This window comes from Somniosus microcephalus, chromosome 15 (genome assembly GCF_052327205.1).
Source record: "Somniosus microcephalus isolate GS21.2 chromosome 15, FLI_Smic_1.0, whole genome shotgun sequence".
NCBI classification, from domain to species: Eukaryota; Metazoa; Chordata; class Chondrichthyes; order Squaliformes; family Somniosidae; genus Somniosus; species Somniosus microcephalus.
Window position 1 is genome coordinate 48,268,698 of NC_141001.1, and position 27,206 is coordinate 48,295,903.

The 27,206-nt window shown below is 43.7% G+C and overlaps 1 protein-coding gene across 1 annotated transcript in view; it reads right to left on the minus strand.

Annotated features, from left to right (window-relative positions):
• Nucleotides 1-27,206, minus strand: part of LOC147106716 (glycogen [starch] synthase, muscle-like) — a 129,094-nt gene that overhangs the window by 14,536 nt on the left and 87,352 nt on the right. The window contains exons 10-13 of the mRNA XM_086007772.1: nt 26,254-26,332; nt 24,764-24,877; nt 21,676-21,802; nt 14,604-14,699 (exon numbers count right to left, since the gene is read on the minus strand). Of these exons, the coding sequence (XP_085863898.1) occupies nt 14,604-14,699; nt 21,676-21,802; nt 24,764-24,877; nt 26,254-26,332 (416 nt within the window). The remainder of the gene's footprint in view (nt 1-14,603; nt 14,700-21,675; nt 21,803-24,763; nt 24,878-26,253; nt 26,333-27,206) is intronic.

Consider the following 27,206-nt stretch of genomic DNA (forward strand, 5'->3'; position numbering starts at 1 on the left):
AGCGCCTGCGTTCTCACTAATATACTGCGCCTGTTATTCTCACTAATATACTGCGCCTGCGTTATTCTCACTAATGTACAGCGCCCGTGTTATTCTCACTAATATACAGCGCCTGTGTTATTCTCACTAATATACTGCGCCTGTGTTGTTCTCACTAATACACTGCCCGTTATTCTCACTAATATACCGCGCCTGCGTTATACTCACTAATATACAGCGCCTGTGTTATTCTCACTAATATACTGCACCTGTTATTCTCACTAATATCGTGCGCCTGTGTTATTCTCACTAATATACTGCGCCTGTGTTATTCTCACTTATATACTGCATCTGTTATTCTCACTAATATAGTGCGCCTGTGATATTCTCACTAATATACTGCGCCTGTGTTATTCTCACTAATATACTGCACCTGTTATTCTCACTAATATCGTGCGCCTGTTATTCTCAGCAATATACAGCGCCTATGTTATTCTCACCAATATACTGCGCCTGCGTTGTCACTAATATACTGCGCCTGCGTTATTCTCACTGATATACAGCGCCTGCGTTATTCTCACTAATATACAGCGCCCGTGTTATTCTCACTAATATACTGTGCATGTGTTATTCTCACTAACATACTGCGCCTGTGTTGTTCACACTAATATACTGCGCCTGCGTTATTCTCACTAATATACAGCGCCTGTGTTATTCTCACTAATATACAGCGCCTGTGTTATTCTCACTAATATACTGCGCATGTGTTAATCTCACTAATATACAGGGACTGTTATTCTCACTAATAAACAGCGCCTGTGTTATTCTCACCATATATACAGTGCCTGTGTTATTCTCACCAATATACAGCGCCTGTTATTCTCACTAATATACGGAGCCTGTGTTATTCTCACTAATATACAGCGCCTGTGTTATTCTCACTAATATACTGCGCCTGTGTTGTTCTCACTAATATACTGCGCCTGCGTTATTCTCACTAATATACTGCACCTGTTATTCTCACTAATATACTGCGCCTGTGTTATTCTCACTAATATACTGCACCTGTTATTCTCACTAATATAGTGCGCCTGTGTTATTCTCACTAACATACTGCGCCTGCGTTATTCTCACTGATATACAGCGCCTGTGTTATTCTCACTAATATCCTGCGCCGGTGTTATTCTCACTAATATACTGCGCCCGTTATTCTCACTAATATACTGCGCCTGCGTTATTCTCACTAATATACAGCGACCGTGTTATTCTCACTAATATACAGCGCCTATGTTATTCTCAGTAAAATACTGTGCGTGCATTATTCTCACTAATATACAGCGCCTGTGTTATTCTCACTACTATGCAGCGCCTGTGTTATTCTCACTAATATACTGTGCATGTGTTATTCTCACCAATATACAGCGCCTGTGTTATTCTCACTAATATACTGTGCATGTTATTCTCACTAATATACAGCGCCTGTTATTCTCACTAATATACTGCGCCTATGTTATTCTCACCAATATACAGTGCCTGTGTTATTCTCAATATACTGCGCGTGTTATTCTCACTAATATACTGAGCCTGTGTTATTCTCACTAATATACAGCACCTGTGTTATTCTCACTAATATACTGCGCCTGTTATTCTCACTAATATACTGCGCCTGCGTTATTCTCACTAATATACTGCGCCTGTGTTATTCTCACTAATATACTGCGCCTGTGTTATTCTCACTAATATACTGCACCTGTTATTCTCACTAATATAGTGCGCCTGTGTTATTCTCACTAATATACTGCGCCCGTGTTACTCTCAGTAATATAAAGCGCCTGTGTTATTCTCACTAACATACTGCGCCTATGTTATTCTCACCAATATACTGCGCCTGCGTTATTCTCACTAATATACTGCGCCTGCGTTATTCTCACTGATATACTGCGCCTGCGATATTCTCACTAATATACAGCGCCTGTTATTCTCACGAATATGCTGCGCCTGTGTTATTCTCACTAAAATACTGTGCGTGCGTTATTCTCACTAATATACAGCGCCTGTGTTATTCTCACTAATATACAGCGCCTGTGTTATTCTCACTAACATACAGCGCCTGTGTTATTCTCACTACTATACAGCGCCTGTGTTATTCTCAATATACTGTGCATGTGTTATTCTCACTAATATACAGCGCCTGTTATTCTCATCAATATACGGCGCCTGTGTTATTCTCACTAATATACTGCGCCTGTGTTGTTCTCACTAATATGCTGCGCCTGCGTTATTCTCACTAATATACAGCGCCCGTTATTCTCACTAATATACTGCGCCTGTGTTATTCTCACCAATATACAGCGCCTGTGTTATTCTCACTAATATACAGCGCCTGCGTTATTCTCACGAATATACTGCGCCCGTGTTACTCTCAGTAATATAAAGCGCCTGTGTTATTCTCACTAATATACTGCGCGTGTTATTCTCACTAATATACTGAGCCTGTGTTATTCTCACTAATATACTGCGCCTGCGTTATTCTCACTGATATACTGCGCCTGCGATGTTCTGACTAATATACAGCGCCTGTTATTCTCACTAATATACTGCGCCTGCGTTATTCTCACTAATATACAGCGCCCGTGTTATTCTCACTAATATACAGCGCCCGTGTTATTCTCACTAATATACAGCGCCCGTGTTATTCTCACTAAAATACTGTGCGTGCGTTATTCTCACTAATATACAGCGCCTGTTATTCTCACTAATATACAGCGCCTGTGTTATTCTCACTAACATACAGCGCCTGTGTTATTCTCACTAATATACAGCGCCTATGTTATTATCACTAATATACTGTGCATGTGTTAATCTCACTAATATACAGCACCTGTTATTCTCACTAATATACTGCGCCTGTGTTATTCTCACCAATATACAGCGCCTGTGTTATTCTCACCAATATACAGCGCCTGTGTTATTCTCACTAATATACTGAGCCTGTGTTATTCTCACTAATATACAGTGCCTGTTATTCTCACTAATATACTGCGCCCGTGTTGTTCTCACTAATATACTGCGCCTGCTATTCTCACTAATATACTGCACCTGTTAATCTCACTAATATACTGCGCCTGTGTTATTCTCACTAATATACTGCACCTGTTAATCTCACTAATATACTGCGCCTGTGTTATTCTCACTAATATACTGCGCCTGTTATTCTCACTAATATACAGCACCTGTGTTATTCTCACTAATATACAGCGCCTGTTATACTCAGTAATATAAAGCGCCTGTGTTCTCACCAATATACAGCGCCTATGTTATTCTCACCAATATACTGCGCCTGCGTTATTCTCACTAATATACAGCGCCCGTGTTATTCTCACTAATATACAGCGCCTGTGTTATTCTCACTAATATACAGCGCCTGTGTTATTCTCACTAATATACAGCGCCTGTGTTATTCTCAGTAATATACAGCGCCTGCGTTATTCTCACTAATATACAGCGCCCGTGTTATTCTCACTAATATACAGCGCCTGTGTTATTCTCACTAATATACAGCGCCTGTGTTATTCTCACTACTTTGCAGCGCCTGTGTTATTCTCACTAATATACTGTGCATGTGTTATTCTCACCAATATACAGCGCCTGTGTTATTCTCACCAATATACAGCACCTGTGTTATTCTCACCAATATACAGCGCCTGTTATTCTCAGTAATATAAAGCGCCTGTGTTATTCTCACTAATAACTGCGCCTGTGTTATTCTCACTAATATACTGCGCCTGTGTTATTCTCACTTATATACTGCACCTGTTATTCTCACTTATATACTGCACCTGTTATTATCACTAATATCGTGCGCCTGTGTTATTCTCACTAATATACAGCGCCTGTTATTCTCACTAATATACTGCACCTGTTATTCTCACTAATATCGCGCGCCTGTGTTATTCTCACTAATATACTGCGCCTGTGTTATTCTCACTAATATACAGCGCCTGTGTTATTCTCACTAATATACAGCGCCTGTTATTCTCAGTAATATAAAGCGCCTGTTATTCTCACCAATATACTGCGCATGCGTTATTCTCACTAATATACTGCACCTGCGTTATTCTCACTGATGTACTGTGCCTGCGATATTCTCACTAATATACAGCGCCTGTTATTCTCATGAATATACTGCGCCTGCGTTATTCTCACTAAAATACTGTGCGTGCGTTATTCTCACTAATATACAGCGCCTGTGTTATTCTCACTAACATACAGCGCCTGTGTTATTCTCACTACTATACAGCGCCTGTGTTATTCTCAATATACTGTGCATGTGTTACTCTCACTAATATACAGCGCCTGTTATTCTCACGAATATACTGCGCCTGTGTTATTCTCATCAATATACAGCGCCTGTGTTATTCTCACTAATATACTGAGCCTGTGTTATTCTCACGAATATACTGCGCGTGTTATTCTCACTAATATACTGCGTGTTATTCTCACTAATATACAGCGCCTGTGTTATTCTCACTAACATACAGCGCCTGTGTTATTCTCACTACTATACAGCGCCTGTGTTATTCTCAATATACTGTGCATGTGTTATTCTCACTAATATACAGCGCCTGTTATTCTCACGAATATACTGTGCCTGTGTTATTCTCATCAATATACAGCGCCTGTGTTATTCTCACTAATATACTGCGCCTGTGTTGTTCTCACTAATATGCTGCGCCTGCGTTATTCTCACTAATATACTGTGCATGTGTTATTCTCACTAATATACAGCGCCTGTTATTCTCACTAATATACTGCGCCTGTGTTATTCTCACTAATATACAGCGCCTGTGTTATTCTCACTAATATACTGCGCCTGTGTTGTTCTCACTAATATACTGCGCCTGCGTTATTCTCACTAATATACTGCACCTGTTATTCTCACTAATATACTGCGCCTGTGTTATTCTCACTAATATACTGCACCTGTTATTCTCACTAATATAGTGCGCCTGTGTTATTCTCACTAACATACTGCGCCTGCGTTATTCTCACTGATATACTGCACCTGCGATATTCTCACTAATATACTGCGCCTGTGTTATTCTCACTAATATACAGCGCCTGTGTTATTCTCACTAATATCCTGCGCCGGTGTTATTCTCACTAATATACTGCGCCCGTTATTCTCACTAATATACTGCGCCTGCGTTATTCTCACTAATATACAGCGCCCGTGTTATTCTCACTAATATACAGCGCCTATGTTATTCTCAGTAAAATACTGTGCGTGCGTTATTCTCACTAATATACAGCGCCTGTGTTATTCTCACTACTATGCAGCGCCTGTGTTATTCTCACTAATATACTGTGCATGTTATTCTCACCAATATACAGCGCCTGTGTTATTCTCACTAATATACTGTGCATGTTATTCTCACTAATATACAGCGCCTGTTATTCTCACTAATATACTGCGCCTATGTTATTCTCACCAATATACAGTGCCTGTGTTATTCTCAATATACTGCGCGTGTTATTCTCACTAATATACTGAGCCTGTGTTATTCTCACTAATATACAGCACCTGTGTTATTCTCACTAATATACTGCGCCTGTTATTCTCACTAATATACTGCGCCTGCGTTATTCTCACTAATATACTGCGCCTGTGTTATTCTCACTAATATACTGCGCCTGTGTTATTCTCACTAATATACTGCACCTGTTATTCTCACTAATATAGTGCGCCTGTGTTATTCTCACTAATATACTGCGCCCGTGTTACTCTCAGTAATATAAAGCGCCTGTGTTATTCTCACTAACATACTGCGCCTATGTTATTCTCACCAATATACTGCGCCTGCGTTATTCTCACTAATATACTGCGCCTGCGTTATTCTCACTGATATACTGCGCCTGCGATATTCTCACTAATATACAGCGCCTGTTATTCTCACGAATATGCTGCGCCTGTGTTATTCTCACTAAAATACTGTGCGTGCGTTATTCTCACTAATATACAGCGCCTGTGTTATTCTCACTAATATACAGCGCCTGTGTTATTCTCACTAACATACAGCGCCTGTGTTATTCTCACTACTATACAGCGCCTGTGTTATTCTCAATATACTGTGCATGTGTTATTCTCACTAATATACAGCGCCTGTTATTCTCATCAATATACGGCGCCTGTGTTATTCTCACTAATATACTGCGCCTGTGTTGTTCTCACTAATATGCTGCGCCTGCGTTATTCTCACTAATATACAGCGCCCGTTATTCTCACTAATATACTGCGCCTGTGTTATTCTCACCAATATACAGCGCCTGTGTTATTCTCACTAATATACAGCGCCTGCGTTATTCTCACGAATATACTGCGCCCGTGTTACTCTCAGTAATATAAAGCGCCTGTGTTATTCTCACTAATATACTGCGCGTGTTATTCTCACTAATATACTGAGCCTGTGTTATTCTCACTAATATACTGCGCCTGCGTTATTCTCACTGATATACTGCGCCTGCGATGTTCTGACTAATATACAGCGCCTGTTATTCTCACTAATATACTGCGCCTGCGTTATTCTCACTAATATACAGCGCCCGTGTTATTCTCACTAATATACAGCGCCCGTGTTATTCTCACTAATATACAGCGCCTGTGTTATTCTCACTAAAATACTGTGCGTGCGTTATTCTCACTAATATACAGCGCCTGTGTTATTCTCATTAATATACAGCGCCTGTGTTATTCTCACTAACATACAGCGCCTGTGTTATTCTCACTAATATACAGCGCCTATGTTATTATCACTAATATACTGTGCATGTGTTAATCTCACTAATATACAGCACCTGTTATTCTCACTAATATACTGCGCCTGTGTTATTCTCACCAATATACAGCGCCTGTGTTATTCTCACCAATATACAGCGCCTGTGTTATTCTCACTAATATACTGAGCCTGTGTTATTCTCACTAATATACAGTGCCTGTTATTCTCACTAATATACTGCGCCCGTGTTGTTCTCACTAATATACTGCGCCTGCTATTCTCACTAATATACTGCACCTGTTAATCTCACTAATATACTGCGCCTGTGTTATTCTCACTAATATACTGCACCTGTTAATCTCACTAATATACTGCGCCTGTGTTATTCTCACTAATATACTGCGCCTGTTATTCTCACTAATATACAGCACCTGTGTTATTCTCACTAATATACAGCGCCTGTTATACTCAGTAATATAAAGCGCCTGTGTTATTCTCACTAATATACAGCGCCTGTGTTATTCTCAGTAATATACAGCGCCTGCGTTATTCTCACTAATATACAGCGCCCGTGTTATTCTCACTAATATACAGCGCCTGTGTTATTCTCACTAATATACAGCGCCTGTGTTATTCTCACTACTTTGCAGCGCCTGTGTTATTCTCACTAATATACTGTGCATGTGTTATTCTCACCAATATACAGCGCCTGTGTTATTCTCACCAATATACAGCACCTGTGTTATTCTCACCAATATACAGCGCCTGTTATTCTCAGTAATATAAAGCGCCTGTGTTATTCTCACTAATAACTGCGCCTGTGTTATTCTCACTAATATACTGCGCCTGTGTTATTCTCACTTATATACTGCACCTGTTATTCTCACTTATATACTGCACCTGTTATTATCACTAATATCGTGCGCCTGTGTTATTCTCACTAATATACAGCGCCTGTTATTCTCACTAATATACTGCACCTGTTATTCTCACTAATATCGCGCGCCTGTGTTATTCTCACTAATATACTGCGCCTGTGTTATTCTCACTAATATACAGCGCCTGTGTTATTCTCACTAATATACAGCGCCTGTGTTATTCTCACTAATATACAGCGCCTGTTATTCTCAGTAATATAAAGCGCCTGTTATTCTCACCAATATACTGCGCATGCGTTATTCTCACTAATATACTGCACCTGCGTTATTCTCACTGATGTACTGTGCCTGCGATATTCTCACTAATATACAGCGCCTGTTATTCTCATGAATATACTGCGCCTGCGTTATTCTCACTAAAATACTGTGCGTGCGTTATTCTCACTAATATACAGCGCCTGTGTTATTCTCACTAACATACAGCGCCTGTGTTATTCTCACTACTATACAGCGCCTGTGTTATTCTCAATATACTGTGCATGTGTTACTCTCACTAATATACAGCGCCTGTTATTCTCACGAATATACTGCGCCTGTGTTATTCTCATCAATATACAGCGCCTGTGTTATTCTCACTAATATACTGAGCCTGTGTTATTCTCACGAATATACTGCGCGTGTTATTCTCACTAATATACTGCGTGTTATTCTCACTAATATACAGCGCCTGTGTTATTCTCACTAACATACAGCGCCTGTGTTATTCTCACGACTATACAGCGCCTGTGTTATTCTCAATATACTGTGCATGTGTTATTCTCACTAATATACAGCGCCTGTTATTCTCACGAATATACTGCGCCTGTGTTATTCTCATCAATATACAGCGCCTGTGTTATTCTCACTAATATACTGCGCCTGTGTTGTTCTCACTAATATGCTGCGCCTGCGTTATTCTCAATAATATACTGTGCATGTGTTATTCTCACTAATATACAGCGCCTGTTATTCTCACTAATATACTGCGCCTGTGTTATTCTCACTAATATACTGCGCGTGTGTTATTCTCACTAATATACTGAACCTGTGTTATTCTCACTAATATACTGCGCGTGTTATTCTCACTAATATACTGCGTGTTATTCTCACTGATATACAGCGCCTGTGTTATTCTCACCAATATACAGCGCCTGTGTTATTCTCACTAATATACTGCGCGTGTGTTATTCTCACTAATATACTGAACCTGTGTTATTCTCACTAATATACAGCGCTTGCGTTATTCTCACGAATATACTGCGTGTTATTCTCACTAATATACTGCGTGTTATTCTCACTACTATACAGCGCCTGCGTTATTTTCACTAATATACTGCACCTGTTATTCTCACTAATATAGTGCGCCTGTGTTATTCTCACTAATATACAGCGCCTGTGTTATTCTCACTAAAATACTGTGCGTGCGTTATTCTCACTAATATACTGTGCATGTGTTATTCTCACCAATATACAGCGCCTGTGTTATTCTCACCAAAATACAGCGCCTGTGTTATTCTCACTAATATACTGCGCGTGTTATTCTCACCAATATACAGCGCCTATGCTATTCTCACTAATATACAGCACCTGTGTTATTTTCACCAATATACAGCGCCTGCGTTATTCTCACTAATATACTGTGCATGTGTTATTCTCACCAATATACAGCGCCTGTGTTATTCTCACTAATATACTGCGCGTGTGTTATTCTCACTAATATACTGAGCCTGTGTTATTCTCACCGATATACAGCGCCTGTGTTATTCTCACCAATATACAGCGCCTGTGTTATTCTCACCAATATACAGCGCCTGTGTTATTCTCACCAAAATACAGCGCCTGTGTTATTCTCACTAATATACAGCGCCTGTGTTATTCTCACTAATATACAGCGCCTGTGTTATTCTTGCTAATATACGGCATCACTATTACTTTCTGTAATATTCAGTAGCTGTATTGTTCCCTCTAATGTACAGCACCTGTAGTATTCTCTGTATATTAGAGTGTCTGTATTATTTTATCTATAATATACCAGGGAGAGGATAAACAGCACATGTGGCTACATCATGTTTGTGGTTAATGGACCAGATGGTCTTTTCCTGTCCTGTATAATTCTCCAGAGTGCGTTTTGCTTGTTACTTTTTATATAACTATGTCTGCTGTTGTCTCCATAAGGTTTTCAATGACAGTATGTGTATCAGAGCTCTAAAGCAGCCCGCAGTGTAAACTAGACTTAGTTATTTTTGAATGCAATGAGTTTTAGTGAGGCTGAACAATTATTTACTTGGGAGGAAATGCAGGGTATTATCCAACGTGCTCGTGGCATTGGTACCATTGAGGATAATTTTATTAACAAAAACCTGGGCTCTGGCTGGTCCTTTTTCTAACTTCATTACACAAGGAACACATCCCTCATGGGCACTGCTTGCCTTCCAACCAGGCCAATTTGAAGGTGCAAAGCACACTATAAAGAAGAGAGCTGCTTTTAAGTACAGTGATTATATTATTGAAAGCAATGACATAAGGCTGTGGCCCCATGCAGCGATCAGTAATACAATTACCTTAACAGAAAGAAACACCAGACAGAAGGTGGTGAGATGGAGCCCATGTTATGTACAAAGGGCCAGTCGTCCTCATTTCTGTGTGTTATTGAGTTAGTGAGGTGCGTAGCAAAGGTAGAATACGTCAATCCTTTTGTGCCAATTGCTCATTGTAATTACATCATTCTTGTCAGTCAATCCCTTAGTTTGTTACCTACAGCTGAAAGAATGCAAATTATTAAAGGTAATCCCTTTTAATTAAAGCTACCCAATTAAGGCTGGGGCGGGGGAAGAACTTGCTGTTCCACTTCAAAGTTATTGGTTCATTTTTTCAGGCTTTGAATTTTAAAGAGTCATAAAAAAATTCATACATCACACATTCAGAATACTTCATCAGCACAAACACAGCAAATAAATATAGAACAGCTAATGATTGCACTGTATAACGAGGCTCATTATGTAGATGTGGATTTGTATACAATGCACAGGTCCATAGGCCTAATGTGATTGATGTAAGCTGCTCCCAAAAATTCCAGATCAAATTTTTCCAGAGTTAGGTTTAGCATCTGCTTTCACATGAGTATTACCATTTTGGGATATAAATTGCAACTAGTAATTGAGCTATACGGACGATGAAAGGCCCAGGGTGGATTCTTGGCCTGTGTTAGTTAGCAGAGTGGCAGCTGGGGCACTACATTGGCCTCGGCGTTCTTGGGCTGGGACATGGGAGAATCGTGCTGCTGATCACTATCCAGTGACCTTTGCTGGGAAGTGTAAATACTGAAGGAGGACAGATTTGGACTTGGGTGCGATGCCATCCATAGTTGAACAGCCTGTCGACACTGGGGCCGCGATTTCGCCGACCAAGGTGGATCTGGGGCAGCCGGGGTCGGTGCCACATTCCCAGTGCGCTGCCTGCTCCAGCCCGCACTCGCCGAGTGATTTTCCGTTAATTGGGCTTGTTAAGCCTGCCCTGCGGGGTTCCCGGCCAATTAAACAGAAGCGGGTCTGATGACATAATTTGATGATGCGTCATCAGCCGGTTTCCTTAAAGGGAGCATGTCCACATTCATTTTGACAGTTGTTCTGTCAGTGTTCTGCAGCATTGAGGTGCTGCAAACACTGACAAGCACTGCACAAAGGTAGACGGTTGCACCCAGGCTCTCACAGGCCTCCCTCCATATGCACACAGGGAGATTCTCTTCCCTTCCAAGGTCGGAAGAGACCTCCCCAAGAGAGCAACACAGTCTGGTTGCACATTGCACAGGAGGGCAAAAGCAGGGATGTCGTCAGGAGGACCAGGCTGCAGTGGCGCAAACCTTTCAATGATCTCAGTAGATCACAAAATGTTACTGCAAAAGTCACACTCAACCTCATCCTGCTGTGCCACTCATCACATCCCCATCACTCTGCCTTCCTTATCCTACTCCTGCACATCCTTACTCACACCAACTTATCTTGCACCTCCACCCATCCCTCTCTATCTACGTTATCACTTCCCCATCTCACTCGTCACCCCTCTCACACACCCTCATCCTAGTGCAATCATACCAACTAACAACACACAAGGGTAGGCACTTGGGTGTTTTATGCAATGTTCATGTACATTTTCTGTTAATGTGTTGTCAAACATTGAAATCTTTATTTTCAACACTTTACCTTATTGGACAGATCTGTGCTCACCTTTGGAAGTGTCTTAGTGAGTTCCAGTGAATGTTGAGACATAATTCCACCCCCCCCCCCACACCCCACCCCCGGTGTGGGGTGGTGTCAACCTGGCACATCATGAAGCAGCCAGGGTGTACAGTGTTAAGTGAAGTAAATCTGGCCATGGTGATGCCATCGCTGGCCTCCCGGGCAGCAATGTGGTCGGGTGCCGATGCAGTGTCCTGTGCAGCATCAGGTGATTGCGGAGAAGGTTGGTGTTGTTATTGGTGATGTTGGTGTTGGGGCTGATCGTGGAGGGATTCAGAGGACCAAGGTGAGATTTTTTTCAAGGAAATAGATGGCAGCTGAAGTTGAGATGACAGAAGCGATCTGTCAACGTGGAGAGAGCTTGCTCCAAGGAGCTGACAGTGGATAAAGAGTTTACTCCAAACACTTCCTAACTGAATAAAGCTCAAAAGTGTCTTTGAAGTCCTGAAGGCTCAGGCATTAGGAAGTGACCAGCTGTGAAATGGTAGCTTTTATACCACTTTTGCAGCTGTCACCTATTCACAGCAATGGGGAGACATAGAGAACCCGACCTATTTATCTGACGTGATCTCCCAACGACGTGAACCTCTTTATAAAAAAAAAAGTGGCAAAATAGAAATAGTCTGACAAAATAGTAGTTAACAAGCATTTAACTATCTTAAACACCTCCCCCGGCTTACTTACATGGAGGCGGATTTGGAGCGGGTTCCCAACCCACTGTCAATCATTTCGATTTTGACAGCAGACCCGCCTCCAAACCCACAGTCTAGAGCGCCGGCAAAATTCAGCCCTGTGTGTCTAGGCTCCCAAATTCAGCCCTGTGTGTCTAGGCTCCCAAATTCAGCCGTGTGTGTCTAGACTCCCACATTCAGCCCTGTGTGTCTCGGCTCCCACATTCAGCCCTGTGTGTCTAGACTCCCAAATTCAGCCGTGTGTGTCTAGGCTCCCACATTCAGCCCTGTGTGTCTAGACTCCCTCATTCAGCCTTGTGTGTCTAGACTCCCACATTCAGCCGTGTGTGTCTAGGCTCCCAAATTCAGCCGTGTGTGTCTAGGCTCCCACATTCAGCCCTCTGTGTCTAGACTCCCACATTCAGCCCTGTGTGTCTAGACTCCCTCATTCAGCCTTGTGTGTCTAGACTCCCACATTCAGCCCTGTGTGTCTAGGCTCCCACATTCAGCCCTGTGTGTCTAGGCTCCCACATTCAGCCGTGTATGTCTAGACTCCCACATTCAGCCGTGTGTGTCTAGACTCCCACATTCAGCCCTGTGTGTCTAGACTCCCACATTCAGCCTTGTGTGTCTAGGCTCCCACATTCAGCCGCGTGTGTCTAGACTCCCACATTCAGCCCTGTGTGTCTAGACTCCCACATTCAGCCCTGTGTGTCTAGGCTCCCACATTCAGCCTTGTGTGTCTAGACTCCCACATTCAGCCCTGTGTGTCTAGACTCCCACAGTCAGCCCTGTGTGTCTAGACTCCCACATTCAGCCCTGTGTGTCTAGACTCCCAAGTTCAGCCCTGTGTGTCTAGACTCCCACATTCAGCCGTGTGTGTCTAGACTCCCAAATACAGCCCTCTGTGTCTAGGCTCCCACATTAAGAATTGTGCAGGACATTCAAGGGCATCAGGCACAAAAGTCAGCATTTTCAGGTGAGGAGCAGAGAAAAATTGAAAAGAAAAATCCAAGTTGAGTTGCAATTTATTGGGCATGTAAGGTTGAGGACCTTAAGGTTGTATATTAGTTACAGCTGGTAGCTTATGGCAAAATTTTCCAACTTTTGTACACGCTGGCTGGTTTGGAGAAACTGGAAATTACATTACTACAAGAATAGAGGGGAAAGCAGCTGTATATGGGAAAGTAACAGAAATGGGCAGCAAGCAATGTCCCCACTAAGGTGCGCGGCCCCCCGCGCAGGCCATTCACCAGCTGCTGCAAGATACTGTGCAGACGTGACCGCGCAGAAAATTTAAAGGGACCGTGCACTTAGACCTCAAATTAGAGGGAACATTGGCAGCAAGGTAATGAAATGGACAAGAGAGAGATAGAGAGCGCAACAAATAGATAACGAAACAGAAAGTCAAGGACAGAGAGAAGCACAGAAAGAGGGGGCTATAGATAAGCGATAAAGGGGGAGAAATTCAACTTCATTTTGCCTGTTTTCGAATGTAAATTGACTGCTTGGCCTACAAATTTTGGGTCGTCACCTCCTGCACCTGATCTGCCCTGCAAGTAAGCCAGCCGCGATATTGGAAAAGGATGTCCAGGGCGCTTGCTTGACAGGCGGTAGGAGTCTTGCACAATTAAATAGGAGTCCTAATGTCGGTTGCAGGAACCGAATGCAAAATTCGGGTACAAATGGGCACAGCTTGCCTAAACGTGGCAGGTCTTGAGCGGCCAAATCAACGAAATTTAAAAGAGACCGGTGGAGGCCCCTTAAGACATGGGCACAAAACTTCTTAAAAATTACATTTCTGTGGTGCTCCTCCTGGCTCCGCAAAAATACCGCGGGCCACTGAATTCAGTAATACATGTAGTATCATTCTTTTCCTTTTCCCTCACCAATTTTCTCCCAAACTGCCTTTTTCCTGGGGCAAACTGGTTATTAATTAACGTTTGATCTAACTATCAATGGGTATGACTAAATTATAGCACACCATCAATCTCCAGTGGTGTGTAAAGTTACTGTGTTACCTACCGTACGCCGCTGGGTCGGCGATGTGTTGCTGCATAAAGCACCCAAAGCCAGAGAGGTTGGTGGTGATGCTGGGGATGCCCATCACTGTGCACTCCGCTGTGGGAAAAGACAAACGATAAATCCAATTAGCGAGTCTTTGAACCGGAGCGAGCGAGTCTTTGAACATGAGTGAGTGAAAATAGGTGATATTTGAAGATGAAGTGAAATTGTTGGGCGTTTGAGCACGTGCGACTGAAACTGTCTGGCATGTTATTTAAACAAAATCCCAACCGGACAGACTGCAGACCAACAATGAATTAATGTTTGCATGACTCTGCACAGTATCATGACCCAATTTTCTGCTCTACTCTCCTAAATGTAATGACTCTTGCTGGAGTACAATTCCACTGCCATTGGTAGGTCTCCTATACCTCCGTCAAGTGGCCAATGTACCCATGCAAGATAAGATAGTGAGTGTTGACAGGCTATTCTTACATCTCACCTGATGTCCACAGACAGACTGTCCAGCAGGAGTCACTGGAAAAATCCTGGCTGATTTTTCTCCTCTATACCATAGTGGCACTGAGACCATTTCTAGCATCCCTACTGCCGTCCTGGCTAAAAACAGCTAACTTGGTAGATTGGAGATTGGGGATCAATGCTGGCACCTTCCTGGTCTGTATGGCTGAGTAGAGCATGTGATCACTGGGCCATCAGGCAAGCTTAAAATAACACGAGCTTCAAAATAGAAAATACATTTTACAGAACTATGGAGTGATTGGTTCAAAACCAAGTCTTATTAAACAGAAGTTATCACAGGAAAATCTCCAATGCAATAGCCAATCCTCACCCTGATAATGGGGAACCTTTGCCCTGGTACCAAGCATGTCGGACTTATTGCACCTTATCATATGAAGGAGGGGCCGAAGAGGTGAGCAACAAAGATGATTCCAGGTATCAGGAATATAAGCTGTGAGGAAAGGTTAGAGGAACTGGACATATTTTCTTTGGGGGGGGATGGGTGGGGAGAAAGGCTTCAAAGTGACCTAATTAAAGTTCTCAAGACTATGTAGTGAGATAAGAAGTTAGGAATAAGACAGTAATTAACACAGGTTTTGTTTTACTCAAAGGGTAATGGAGACGTGGAATAAGTTGGGAAGATCATCGAATCGGATGTATTTCTAGAGGAAGAAGAGTTTGAGAGCTACAGTGGAAAAGTTGGTAGGTGAGCTTTATCTATCAAAAAGGGAAGCTACTTATTGATCCTAATGGTGTTTCCTGTTCCTCAAAATCTTGGCTCCGAAATCCTGTGAGGGCTCTCCCAGTCTCGCATTGTAACTTCAGAGGGAGACTGACAAACCCACTTAGAAATAGTGTAAGTGTGAGAGCTCCTGCAGATTTTCAGGGCCCTCATATTCTTACTGTTAGATCTAGGACTTTGACAATAGAGACCTATTTAGATTCCCTGTATCCAATTTTCAGGAATTCAACAATGGATTCAAGGAGTCAAAGAGGGGTGAAAGAGATGGTCCAGTTCTGTTCTATGCCCAGCAGTGGTTAGTATACTTCGTAAATACTATTGGATTTCCTGTGATGTTGCTCATGGATACTCTGGGTTCTGGAACATGGCGGTGATGTTTAACTGCTAACCTGGCCTGTCCCTTTAAGGCCACTGCGCACATACTCTGTGGGGAAAGTGGTCTAAATAGATAAGTTGTAGTAAATGCAGCTACTTATAAACTGCCAAGGCCAATCAGAAGGCAACTGTTAGCGGTGTGTAAATGTTAGACTCCAGGTTACCGATTGGCTTAATTTCTCTCTTTTTTTTTTAAAACAAAGTATTGATTTTCAGCTTCAACTTCTGCTGGAATAAAGTTAACTTCCCCTCCTGTACATGGCCAAGTGGCCAATCCTTCATGTGAGAGCCTAAACAGGGAATGCTAGCAGGCTATTCCATTGTGAAGGGCATCAGAACCAAACCCAATCCTGTTTTCAGCTAATGATCAAATTCCAGCATGGATCACGAGTGGAGATAATGGTTGATTTTCCCCTCTCTTGCTCAGGTGTTGAGGGCATTGCTGCCATTCGTGGTGAAATCAACTAACCCAGCAGAGACTAAGGCCGTGATTTTGCGTTCGGTGTCGGGATGGGTGCGGGTCAGGTGGTTTCCGGGTCCCGGTCCCAGTCCCGCCCCCGCTGCCTCCGCTCCACAGACGTAATTTTCCCTTGATTGACCTTGTTAAGCCCGCCCTGCAGGGCTGATTGGAAGCGGGTCAGATGACATCATTTGATGACGTATCATCTGCTGGTTTCCTTAAAGGGACCATGCAGAGTTTTATTTTGACAGTTGATTTCTCAGTGTTTGACAGCATTGAGGTGCTGAAAACACTGACAATCACGGCACAAAGGTGACCTCTTTTCCCAGGCTGTCCAATGACTCCCTCCATATGCTGGAATAGATGACAGCTGCAGGTGAGATGACAGAAGCGATCTGTCACTGGTGAGAGGTTCTCCCAATGAGGTGGCACTGGACATACAGTTGGATTTAAAAACTTGTAAGCTAAAGAAATCTGTAAATGTTTTAAAAATGCAGTAACCAACATTTTCTTTGCTCTGAACCTCACCAAGTGCAACATTGGATCCTTCACACCACTTCTGCAGCTGTCATCATTCCACAAACACTACACCAGACTCACAACATGCCACACTTACCTGGCGTGGTGTCCGGATGTCGGGAAACCCGACCCAGAAGCGAGAAAATAAAAAAAACAGGCTGAACACTACTGACCACTACTGACAAGTACCTGTTAATAGGCAGGTAATTGCCTTTAATCCGTTTTCCGCCGCTAGGTGTCGGGTCCATTCGCAAATTGGGGGCCCGACACTTGGGAAAGCTGTTTGGAGGCGGGTTCGGGACCTGCCGTCAATCAATAGGACTTTAACCTCTGACCCGCCTCTCTGAGCACCGGCAAAATCGCAGCCTAAGAGCTTGCACGTCTGGTCTGTATGGCTCAGTTACATGCAAACTTTACCAACTGATCTGTTGGGAGGAGTACCACTGTGCCATATGTGGGGGCAGATTAATGTCAATGGAAATAAAAATCGGGAGAGCTGCCAACTGGCTAGCACCCGTTTTACACTATCGCACAAAGTCAAGATCTGCCCCGTGATGTCCAGCTGGAATGCCAAATCGTCAACTAGACATATGCATTCACCCATGTACATTTAATTTGCAGAATACAAAAGTTATGAACATAAGAAACCATGGCATGACAAAAAGAAGTTTTGGCCCATCAAGTTCCCTTCTGCCACAGACCGTTAATAAAATACTTTGCTGCTCTATTATGGAGTCTACCCAGCCCTTCTAATTCCCTGAAGAAAGGTTGTACAGGTTTTGCCCCATCATGCTTAAAGGTAAATCATGCAACAACTCCAAAATTCTCATCTAACCATATAATTTACTTTATACATCCAAGTTGCCTTTCCAATGGTCCCAGAAGGCCAAGAATCATCATGGTCTTTGTATTATCCGGGTAACAATCAATCCTGTTTCTAACGAGTGATCAAAGCTCAGCCAGGTGCTCCCCGATGACCTAATGGGTAATACAGCACCCGATGTGGTGCTCAGCCATACAGACCAGAATATCCCATGGTTGATTCCTGGGCAGTACTGAGTTTGCTGATTTCAACCAATATGTCAGCTGGGGGTCCTACAAATGGTTTCATAGGCCCTGGGTTTATTAGGGGAATAATCAATCAAGGTTCCTGCTCCTAGTGCTATCCAATGATCCATGGTAGAAATGGGGTTGTAAAGACATTGGGCAAGCACAGAATTGGGCTCAGCTGGTTTTCTCTCCACAATAATATCCTGCCAATACTCACTATCTAGTTTAACACTTGAAAGAAGACCACTTTGGTAAAGTATTTGAGGGCTGCTGATAGCCAGTTGCCCACTTGATTCCCAAAGTTGCTGCTTCTTCCCAATTATCCGAATGAGTCAATGCTCCAGGTCCCAATGTTGGACCTCTGCCCACTTGCACATTGCCTCTCCCCATTCACCAGTTTCTGTTCTGCCAATTCTCCCTGATCACCTTCCCAAGTCTAGATATTGCCAACTCTAACCACTTTCCTGACAATACCACTTCTCCCCATTCACCCACCCAAGTTCCAATGCTGTCTGCCCCAGTCCCAATGCTGCCACCTTTTCACATTAATCAAAGCCTTGTTGTCTGGCTGTCCCTACTGACTCTTCAAGCCCCGACAGGCTGCCCTTCCCTGCTCATGCACCCAAGTCCTGACAGGTTGCTTCTCCCTACCAATTCCAATGCCAATGCCTTCCTCTACCACTTATGTCCATATCCTGCTGCTCTGACGCTAACAAAATCACATTCTCAGCAACTTTATGTTTTGAAATTGCATATTACCATCATGAACAACAATGAAAGGAAAATATGGTCCTTAGTTCTCCTGGCAACGAAACCGAACACTGACTTGGTACATAAATGGCACCTTTCTGTCAGCATACCACACATCTGACCCATTTCATTTCTGTCTGAGATACTCATTTTTATCTTTTTCATAATGCAAGACTGATGGGCCAATTATATTCAGAGCACTCAAATGATTAGGGCTCAAAAGGTGCTCATTAACTGCTTTCTGGGAATAGTTATCGGAAATCTACAAAATGAGTCCATAATGACAGAGCTATTGTGAGGTTTATTCACACTGATCCACCTCAAATAATCCCCCCCATCATTCTTTGATTTACTGGTGTCTAGAAATGTCACCACTAAATAGAGGGAGAGAAAAGTCGTGCGTGTTTAATAAAAAAAATCTCTCTGAAGCCGATTGGATTATGTGACGCGTTACAATTACACTGATGGTGGTAATACAATAATAATACTTTTAGACCCCTGTATAATGGTGACTGTATACAGTGGACTCAGGGTGATGATTATTTTATACAAAGCCTTTGTGCAGGGAAGTGCAGGGAAGTTAATTACATCTCGGAGGCATCTAAGTGCAGCCAAAAAATGCATCAGGCGCAGGATCGTGGAGAGGCGACTTAAAACGCTCTCTTACAAGAAAAATCTTGCTGTCTGATGGAGGATTCTCTCTCACCATCAGCTTTCAGCCTCTCTCTCTTGCAACCTTACTTTGCCTCTCACTCATTCTTTACCAGGATCTCAAAACTGTGCTACTCCTTACTTGCTTCAGTCTTTTTCCTCATACTACTTTGTTCCTTCGAAGCTTAGATGTGATGGGATACGAGTAGGTGACAATGTTCCCTTTAGAGCTCCTGCACAGGCTGCTCGCCGGCTTTTCAACTGGAATAATCATGCGTGCGCAAAAACGTGAATGGGCCGCTCAGCCACTTAAAGGGACCGCGCACCCAAAAAAAAATTACAGGGAACATCGGTAGATAAGTTGGCAATATATGAATAAGGGGTTTTGAGTAAGTGCTATTTGCAACTGAACAAAATGTTATTTTATGTTAAAAACAGGATGTTCTTTGCTGTACCTTACTGATGGACATGACATTTCTGTTTTATACGGAGATATTCCCAGGCACACTGATCTATCATGTAACAGCCACTGTAACGCGGCCTCGAGCTATAAGCTATTTGGATTCAGCACCTAGTTCTCTGCTGGTAATTAGGAAGTTGTTATTTGACTCGCTTTGACTTCCTGTTGGTGAATTTTACAGTATTTCATTTGCTCGTAAGGCAGTAATGGAGTGTGCTGTGTACCAGCCCACTGCAACTGCAGAGAGTGCAGTCAGTCATGATTGTGCACAGCAAATTTCATATCTCTCCGAGGCCATCAGGAGAAACTCTTTCCAGGGTTGTGTGGTTGTGAAGGAGTCACAATGAGGGTACACATACTCCTCCCAATGACTGGTTAAATATAAGTATTCTTAAAAGCCTGAGAGCTGGTCATCTGCTACAATGTTCCCTGTAATTTTCACATGGACTTAAATTTTTCAATTTAAAAACCAGCTCACTGGCTGCGCAGGACCCCTGGAGTGCTGCACGGGACCCCGGAGCGCTGCGCGGGACCCCGGAGCGCTGTGCGGGACCCCTGGAGTGCTGCGCGGGACCCCGGAGCGCTGTGCGGGACCCCTGGAGTGCTGCGCGGGACCCCGGAGCGCTGTGCGGGACCCCTGGAGTGCTGCACGGGACCCCGGAGCGCTGCGCGGGACCCCTGGAGTGCTGCGCAGGACCCCGGAGCGCTGCGCGGGACCCCTGGAGTGCTGCGCAGGACCCCGGAGCGCTGCGCGGGACCCCGGGAGTGCTGCGTGGCCAAGCAGTTTAACGGGAAGATGATCTGCTGCCTTCACAGGCTTGTAACAGTGAATAATATGGAGACCTGAAGAGAGATAAATAACTCTACGTAACAAAAATGAAATTTTGTCTTGCAACCATTGTTTGAGAAAGATACTGTTGCTCTTTTATAATGATTTATATTAAGTGTATTTTTAAAAAAAATCTTGGATGTATTTTGTGCTCATCACGGTGAAGGTAACTCTTTCCGTTTCATGTCAGCATCAACCACTTCAAGCTCAGGTAGAGGCAGACTAAAGCTCTCTGTTCTGCCCCAACCACCAACCTCAGAATAGAATACCCTTATGTACTCCATTTTTCCATTTCCCACATTTTGTGGCCTCTCTGAGTGAGATTGCCAATTAGGAGGAGATTTGTACTATGAACCCCAGTCCTAAATTCACTTCACATATTATGTGTCAATTGTAACCAGAATTCGTTCTCAGTGAGGCTTTCACAACGCTGATAGTTAATGGGAGCCTTTCATTGTGTCAGGAAGGTAACTGGCCTCTGTCTGGGCTAGCACGAGGAAAATGACTATGAAAATGGCAGACGGTTTTTAAAACCCAACTGGCTCACTAATGTCCTACAGGGATGGGAACCTGCTACGCCCTCCTCAGTCTGGCCTATACGTGACTCCAGTTCCACACTATATGGCTGGCTCTTAGTGCCCTAGAGACGGGCAATAAATACTGCTTTGCCGATATCACTCACAACTTAAAAACAAGTCATTATCTTTTTTTAAAGAACAAATACTGGCTGCAACTCACCGGGAGTGTATCCCCACGGCTCATAATAGGAAGGAAACACACCCAAATGGCAGCCACGCACAAACTCCTCATAATCCAAAGGGAGCAATGGGCTGGTGGACGACAGGAACTCTGGATGAAAGATGATCTGGAGGACGAATGAAAGCCATTTAGTAAATAGCAGAGGCAAAGATTCCATCATAAGCCTCCCCTGATAGCCCAGTGGGAAATTGCACTGTGTGTGTTACAGACCAAGTAGACCCAAGATTTGATCCCTGCTCCGTGTTGAGTTAGCCCCATCCAGGGTTGCTGTGGAGAAACTGCAATTGGTATCAGAGACTCTGGGTCAATGGGAAATTAGCCAGGGTTCCCACTCTGGATCACTAATCAGCAAGTCCTGCTGGAAGTGCACATGTGCACAACAGCTAAAGACAAGAGCTGGTTCAGGTGTGATGACTGCACAGTCTAATATCCTGGCAACACTCGCCATTCAAGTTTCATCCATGACGACTGGTCACTGGAGGAACAAGGGTGAGACGGGCAAGCAAAACCAGCTACGTGAGCACTGTCGGGAAAGGACGGGATGGGTAAGAGAAAACCAGTGGGAAATTTGGAGAGTAAAAGAAAATATAGCTTCTGTCACTGTAATATTCTGTTATTCAAAGCAAAACTCAACCCTACTCGCTCTCTGATCTCATCATGGTTGTGCAATTGGGAACTCAGTTATGCCAAGACATGAATTAACCTGTAGTCATGAGGAAAATATAGAAGAACAGCTTCCACAGCAATAACTCTTTTATAAAATCAAGGCTCCACAAGTGATTCAGCAAGTTTAATTACTGACAAAGCTGAAGCGTTTGCAACCATCTTCAGCCAGAAGTACCGAGTGCATGATCCATATCGGCCTCCTCCTCAGCCACTCTTCAGCCAATTTAATTCACTCCACATGATATCAAGAAATGACTCAGTGCACTGGATATAGCAAAGGCTATGGGCCCCGACAACATCCCTGCTATCGTGCTGAAGACTTGTGCTCCAGAACTAGCCGCGCCTCTAGCCAAGCTGTTCCAGTACAGCTACAACACTGGCATCTATCCGACAATGTGGAAAACTGCCCAGGTATGTCCTGTCCACAAAAAGCAGGACAAATCCAACCCGGCCAATTACCGCCCCATCAGTCTACTCTCAATCATCAGCAAAGTGATGAAAGGTGTCATCAACAGTGCTATCAAGCGGCACTTACTCACCAATAACCTGCTCACTGATGCCCAGTTTGGGTTCCGCCAAGACCACTCGGCTCCCGACCTCATTACAACCTTGGTCCAAACATGATCAAAGGAGCTGAATTCCAGAGGTGAGTTGAGTGTGACTGCCCTTGACATCAAGGCAGCATTTGACCGAGTATGGCATCAAGGAGCCCTAGTAAAACTGAAGTCAATGGGAATCGGGTGGAAAACGCTCCACTGGCTGGAGTCATACCTAGCACAAAGGAAGATGGCTGTGGTTGTTGAAGGTCAATCATCACAGCCCCAGGACATCACTGCAGGAGTTCATCAGGGCAGTGTCCTAGGCCCAACCATCTTCAGCTGCTTCATCAATGACCTTCCCTCCAACATAAGATCAGATATGGGGATGTTCGCTGATGACTACACAGTGTCCAGCACCATTCACAACTCCTCAGATAATGAAGCAGTCCATACCCACATGGAACAAGACCTGGACGACATTCAGGCTTGGGCTGATAAGTGGCAGGTAACATTCACGCCACCCAAGTGCCAGGCAATGACTATTTCCAACAAGCGAGAGTCTAACTACCTCTCCTTGACATTCAATGGCATTACCATCGCCAAATCCCCCACCATCAACATCCTGGGGGTCACCATTGACTAGAAACTTAACTGGACAAACCACATAAATATTGTGGCAACAAGAGCAGGTCAGAGGCTAGGTATTCTGTGGCAAGTGTCTCACCTCCTGAATGCCCAAAGCCTTTCCACCATCTACAAGGCACAAGTAAGGAGTGTGATGGAATACTCTCCACTTGCCTGGATGAGTGCAGCTCCAACAACACTCAAGAAGCTCGACACAATCCAGGACAAAGCAGCCCGCTTGATTGGCACCCCATCCACTACCTTGAACATTCACTCCCTCCACCACCGGCGTACCGTGACTGCAGTGTGTACCATCGACAAGATGCACTGCAGCAACTCGCCAAGGCTTCTTCGGCAGCACCTCCCAAACCCGCGACCTCTTCCACCTAGAAGGACAAGGGCAGCAGGTGCATGGGAACACCACCACCTCCAAGTTCCCCTCCAAGTCACGCACCATCCTGACTTAGAAGTATATCGCCGATCCTTCATCGTCACCGGGTCAAAATCTTGGAATTAACAGCACTATGGGAGTACCTTCACCACACGGACTGCAGCAGTTCAAGAAGGCAGCTCACCACCACCTTCTCAAGGGCAATTAGGGATGGGCAATAAATGCTGGCCTTGCCAGTGATGCCCACATCCCATAAATGAATAAAAAAAAATTAGTGAGCTATATAAAACAGCAAAGACAGAGATTCAATCCGTGGTCTGTGTTCAATCATGTGACCTCAGCCAGGGTAGTAGTAGGGATCCTGCAACTAACCTCAGTTTGGGGGGGGGGGGGGGGGGGGGGGAGGTTGGAAAGAGAGAGAGAGAGAGAGAGAGAGATGGAGAGGAGGAAATATATCAGTGTTCCTGCTTCTGAACTCTCTCCAGTGGCCCCTGTGAGCACATCAGGCAAGGACAGGATCAGATGTGCTACGGGCTTTTAGCCCTTCATCTAGATTTCTAAATAAGAAAAGCAAATTTATGCATATGATAATGTATTCCTTTTAATTGCCATAACATGCAAGGAGAGGAGGGGCAAAAATTCAGCCAGGTTAAAAAAGCCTGGTCACTAAAGATGCTTATTGCATCCAGCAAACAGGTTCATGTGTAGAACAACCTGGCTGGAACTATTTACACTCAAGTTTATTTGATTGACAGCTGTCATTCTACAGTTTTTATGAGCCACTCCGTCTGTGTACAGAATTCATTAAAAATTTATCATAGCAACCAAGAAAAGTAATGTCCCATACCTTGACTCTGTCACTCATGCTATTAAACAATCCAATCCTTCGAACTGCCTTGAGAATGAAATCATTGGAATCGTCCAGCATGTTATGCGTGCAGATAGGAGGCAGCGAACGGCGCTGTTTAACAAAAAGATATCTATGCGTTAAGGAAGCGAAAAGGGGCAAGAACTACATTAAAGAAATTGTAATTATTTACAACACAGGGTTACAGTGGAATCGTTCCCCTCCAAAATCGACACTCACCAGTTTTCACTTGTTCGTGCTCGTGGTATATTTATTTGCACTCATGCTGAGGGTCCTCTCTGAAATTAAGACCCGTCCAATCTCTTTTAGGCATTTCCCTTTGCAACTTATCTCCAGTAACCAGTCGCATTTCTATTTTACCTCAACTTTCTCTGTTCTGATGGTGCCAACTCTTGCTGGCGTTCGTTTTCAAGGGCATTGGCATCATCCAAACACCTTTGCCATTCTCCATGTGAGAGTCTGGACAAGGAGTGTTGACAGGCTACTGGATTGTGGGGCAGTGGGAGAACATTGGAGATTCACACCTGAGCCTGATTGTGTCCTCACCTGATGGCCACACACACAGTTTCCAGCAGGAGTCACTGTGGGTGATTTTCCACATTCGCCTGCATCGGGCAGGCGTTGGGTGGAGTAATCGTGCTGCCCACCTGATACCAGCGGGAAGCCCCAAACATTTTCCAAGGTTAGGCCTCATTTGCATCGGGTTGGCAAGCTGTCGTGTGCTCGTTGTGCGCTGATGAGCAGCTCGCCAATCCGGGGAGGCAGGAAATCTGGTAGCTCCATAGCGGAGCAGAGCCAAAGGAGACTGTAAAGGAGACGGAGGCGCTCTTGGAGGTGCAATCCTACTTCTCCTAGCCCTATAGAAGAAGTAATAGTGGCCGTTTGTGAGCATCCCCCAGTGGTTTCTTTAAGAACCGTTGGGTAGGCTGCTCAAGGTCTAGTGCTAATGGGTGAAGCATGCGTGAAGCACACTCTGCCCATTGGTACTGAAAATTGTAAATGAATGCTACAACTGGTGTAAGATTCCAATTTGCATAGTGAAGTAGGCCTTTTTGCAGGAGCATTGGTACCAAATTGTAGACGTGAAAATCTCAGACGGCCAAATTTTTTTTAATCGATTTTTTTATTTTTTATTAGAGTAAACGAGGCGGCAGCAGCAGAAAATCATCCACTCTGAGTCTTCCCCTACTTATCCCAGGAGGACTGAGTTCAATTGTGGCATTCCTACTGCTGACCTGTGTTTCTAACTGTACGTTTCACACTCCCTTTCTACTGAACCATTTCTTAATTCTTTATTTCCCAACCTTAATAATGGTTTGTAGTTTTATTTTAAATTTATCTCATTTTTTTCTGCGCATTTTTCTTGTTGCGATTTTTTTTAATATTAGGTAAAACCTGAAGAATGGTGACTACAGAGGAGAAATCTGAGCATTCACTCTCTTCCCGATTTTCTCTGCTAAAGAGCTTACCTGAGTAGCATATATGGCTCTCTTCATCATAGTGAAGTCCTCGCGATCCAGAATTGAGTTTATATCGGGCATCTCACCTCTGAAACCAAATTAACACCGCTTGAACAGGCTAACCCGTACAATACTCCAAATTAACACTGCTTGAACAAGCTAACCCGTACAATACTCCAAATTAACACCACTTGAACAGGCTAACCCGTACAATACTCCAAATTAACACCGCTTGAACAGGCTAACCCGTACAATACTCCAAATTAACACCGCTTGAACAGGCTAACCCGTACAATACTCCAAATTTCAAATTCAATTTTCCCCACAGACAATCCTGCATTTTTTTTAAATTTATAGGGGTTGGGGGGGGGGGGGGGGGGGGTGAATTTATATGCTTATCAAGGGGAGGACTATTAGGGCAGGGCAACAGAACACTTTTCCTGTTCTTTCGATTAGTAATCCACTGTCAGTACTCCAGGTCAAACATAGCATGGCCTAGATGCAGAGTAAACCTCCTATTCTGCCCCAATAACGTCTTATCCCAAACGACAAAAGAGCATTGTTAATTTTACCACGTCCTACACCAACTATATTTATGGCCCTTCTGGGTGAAGTTGCAAATTTTTGCTCATTTCATTGGATCCTTACTTTCATCCCATCAGTCTGAACTGGATTCAAGCCCAGGCTCCAGAATTAATAGAGTGTTGATCCATTATGCCACCATTCCCAAACAATCCTACTTTCTAGTTGGCTCTATAGCATCTTTTCGCATTGGTTTTGAAGTATCACATGGGGCACACTGCTCCTGCACCAACCATATTGTAACACAAAAAACAAACAGTTTATAATAATACTGGCATTTATATTTTACCTCATCACATCTCAAAACACTTAATAAACTACTTTTTTGGGTGCTGATGTTATGTCGGCAAATTCAGACAGCATTCTGCTTAGCAACATTC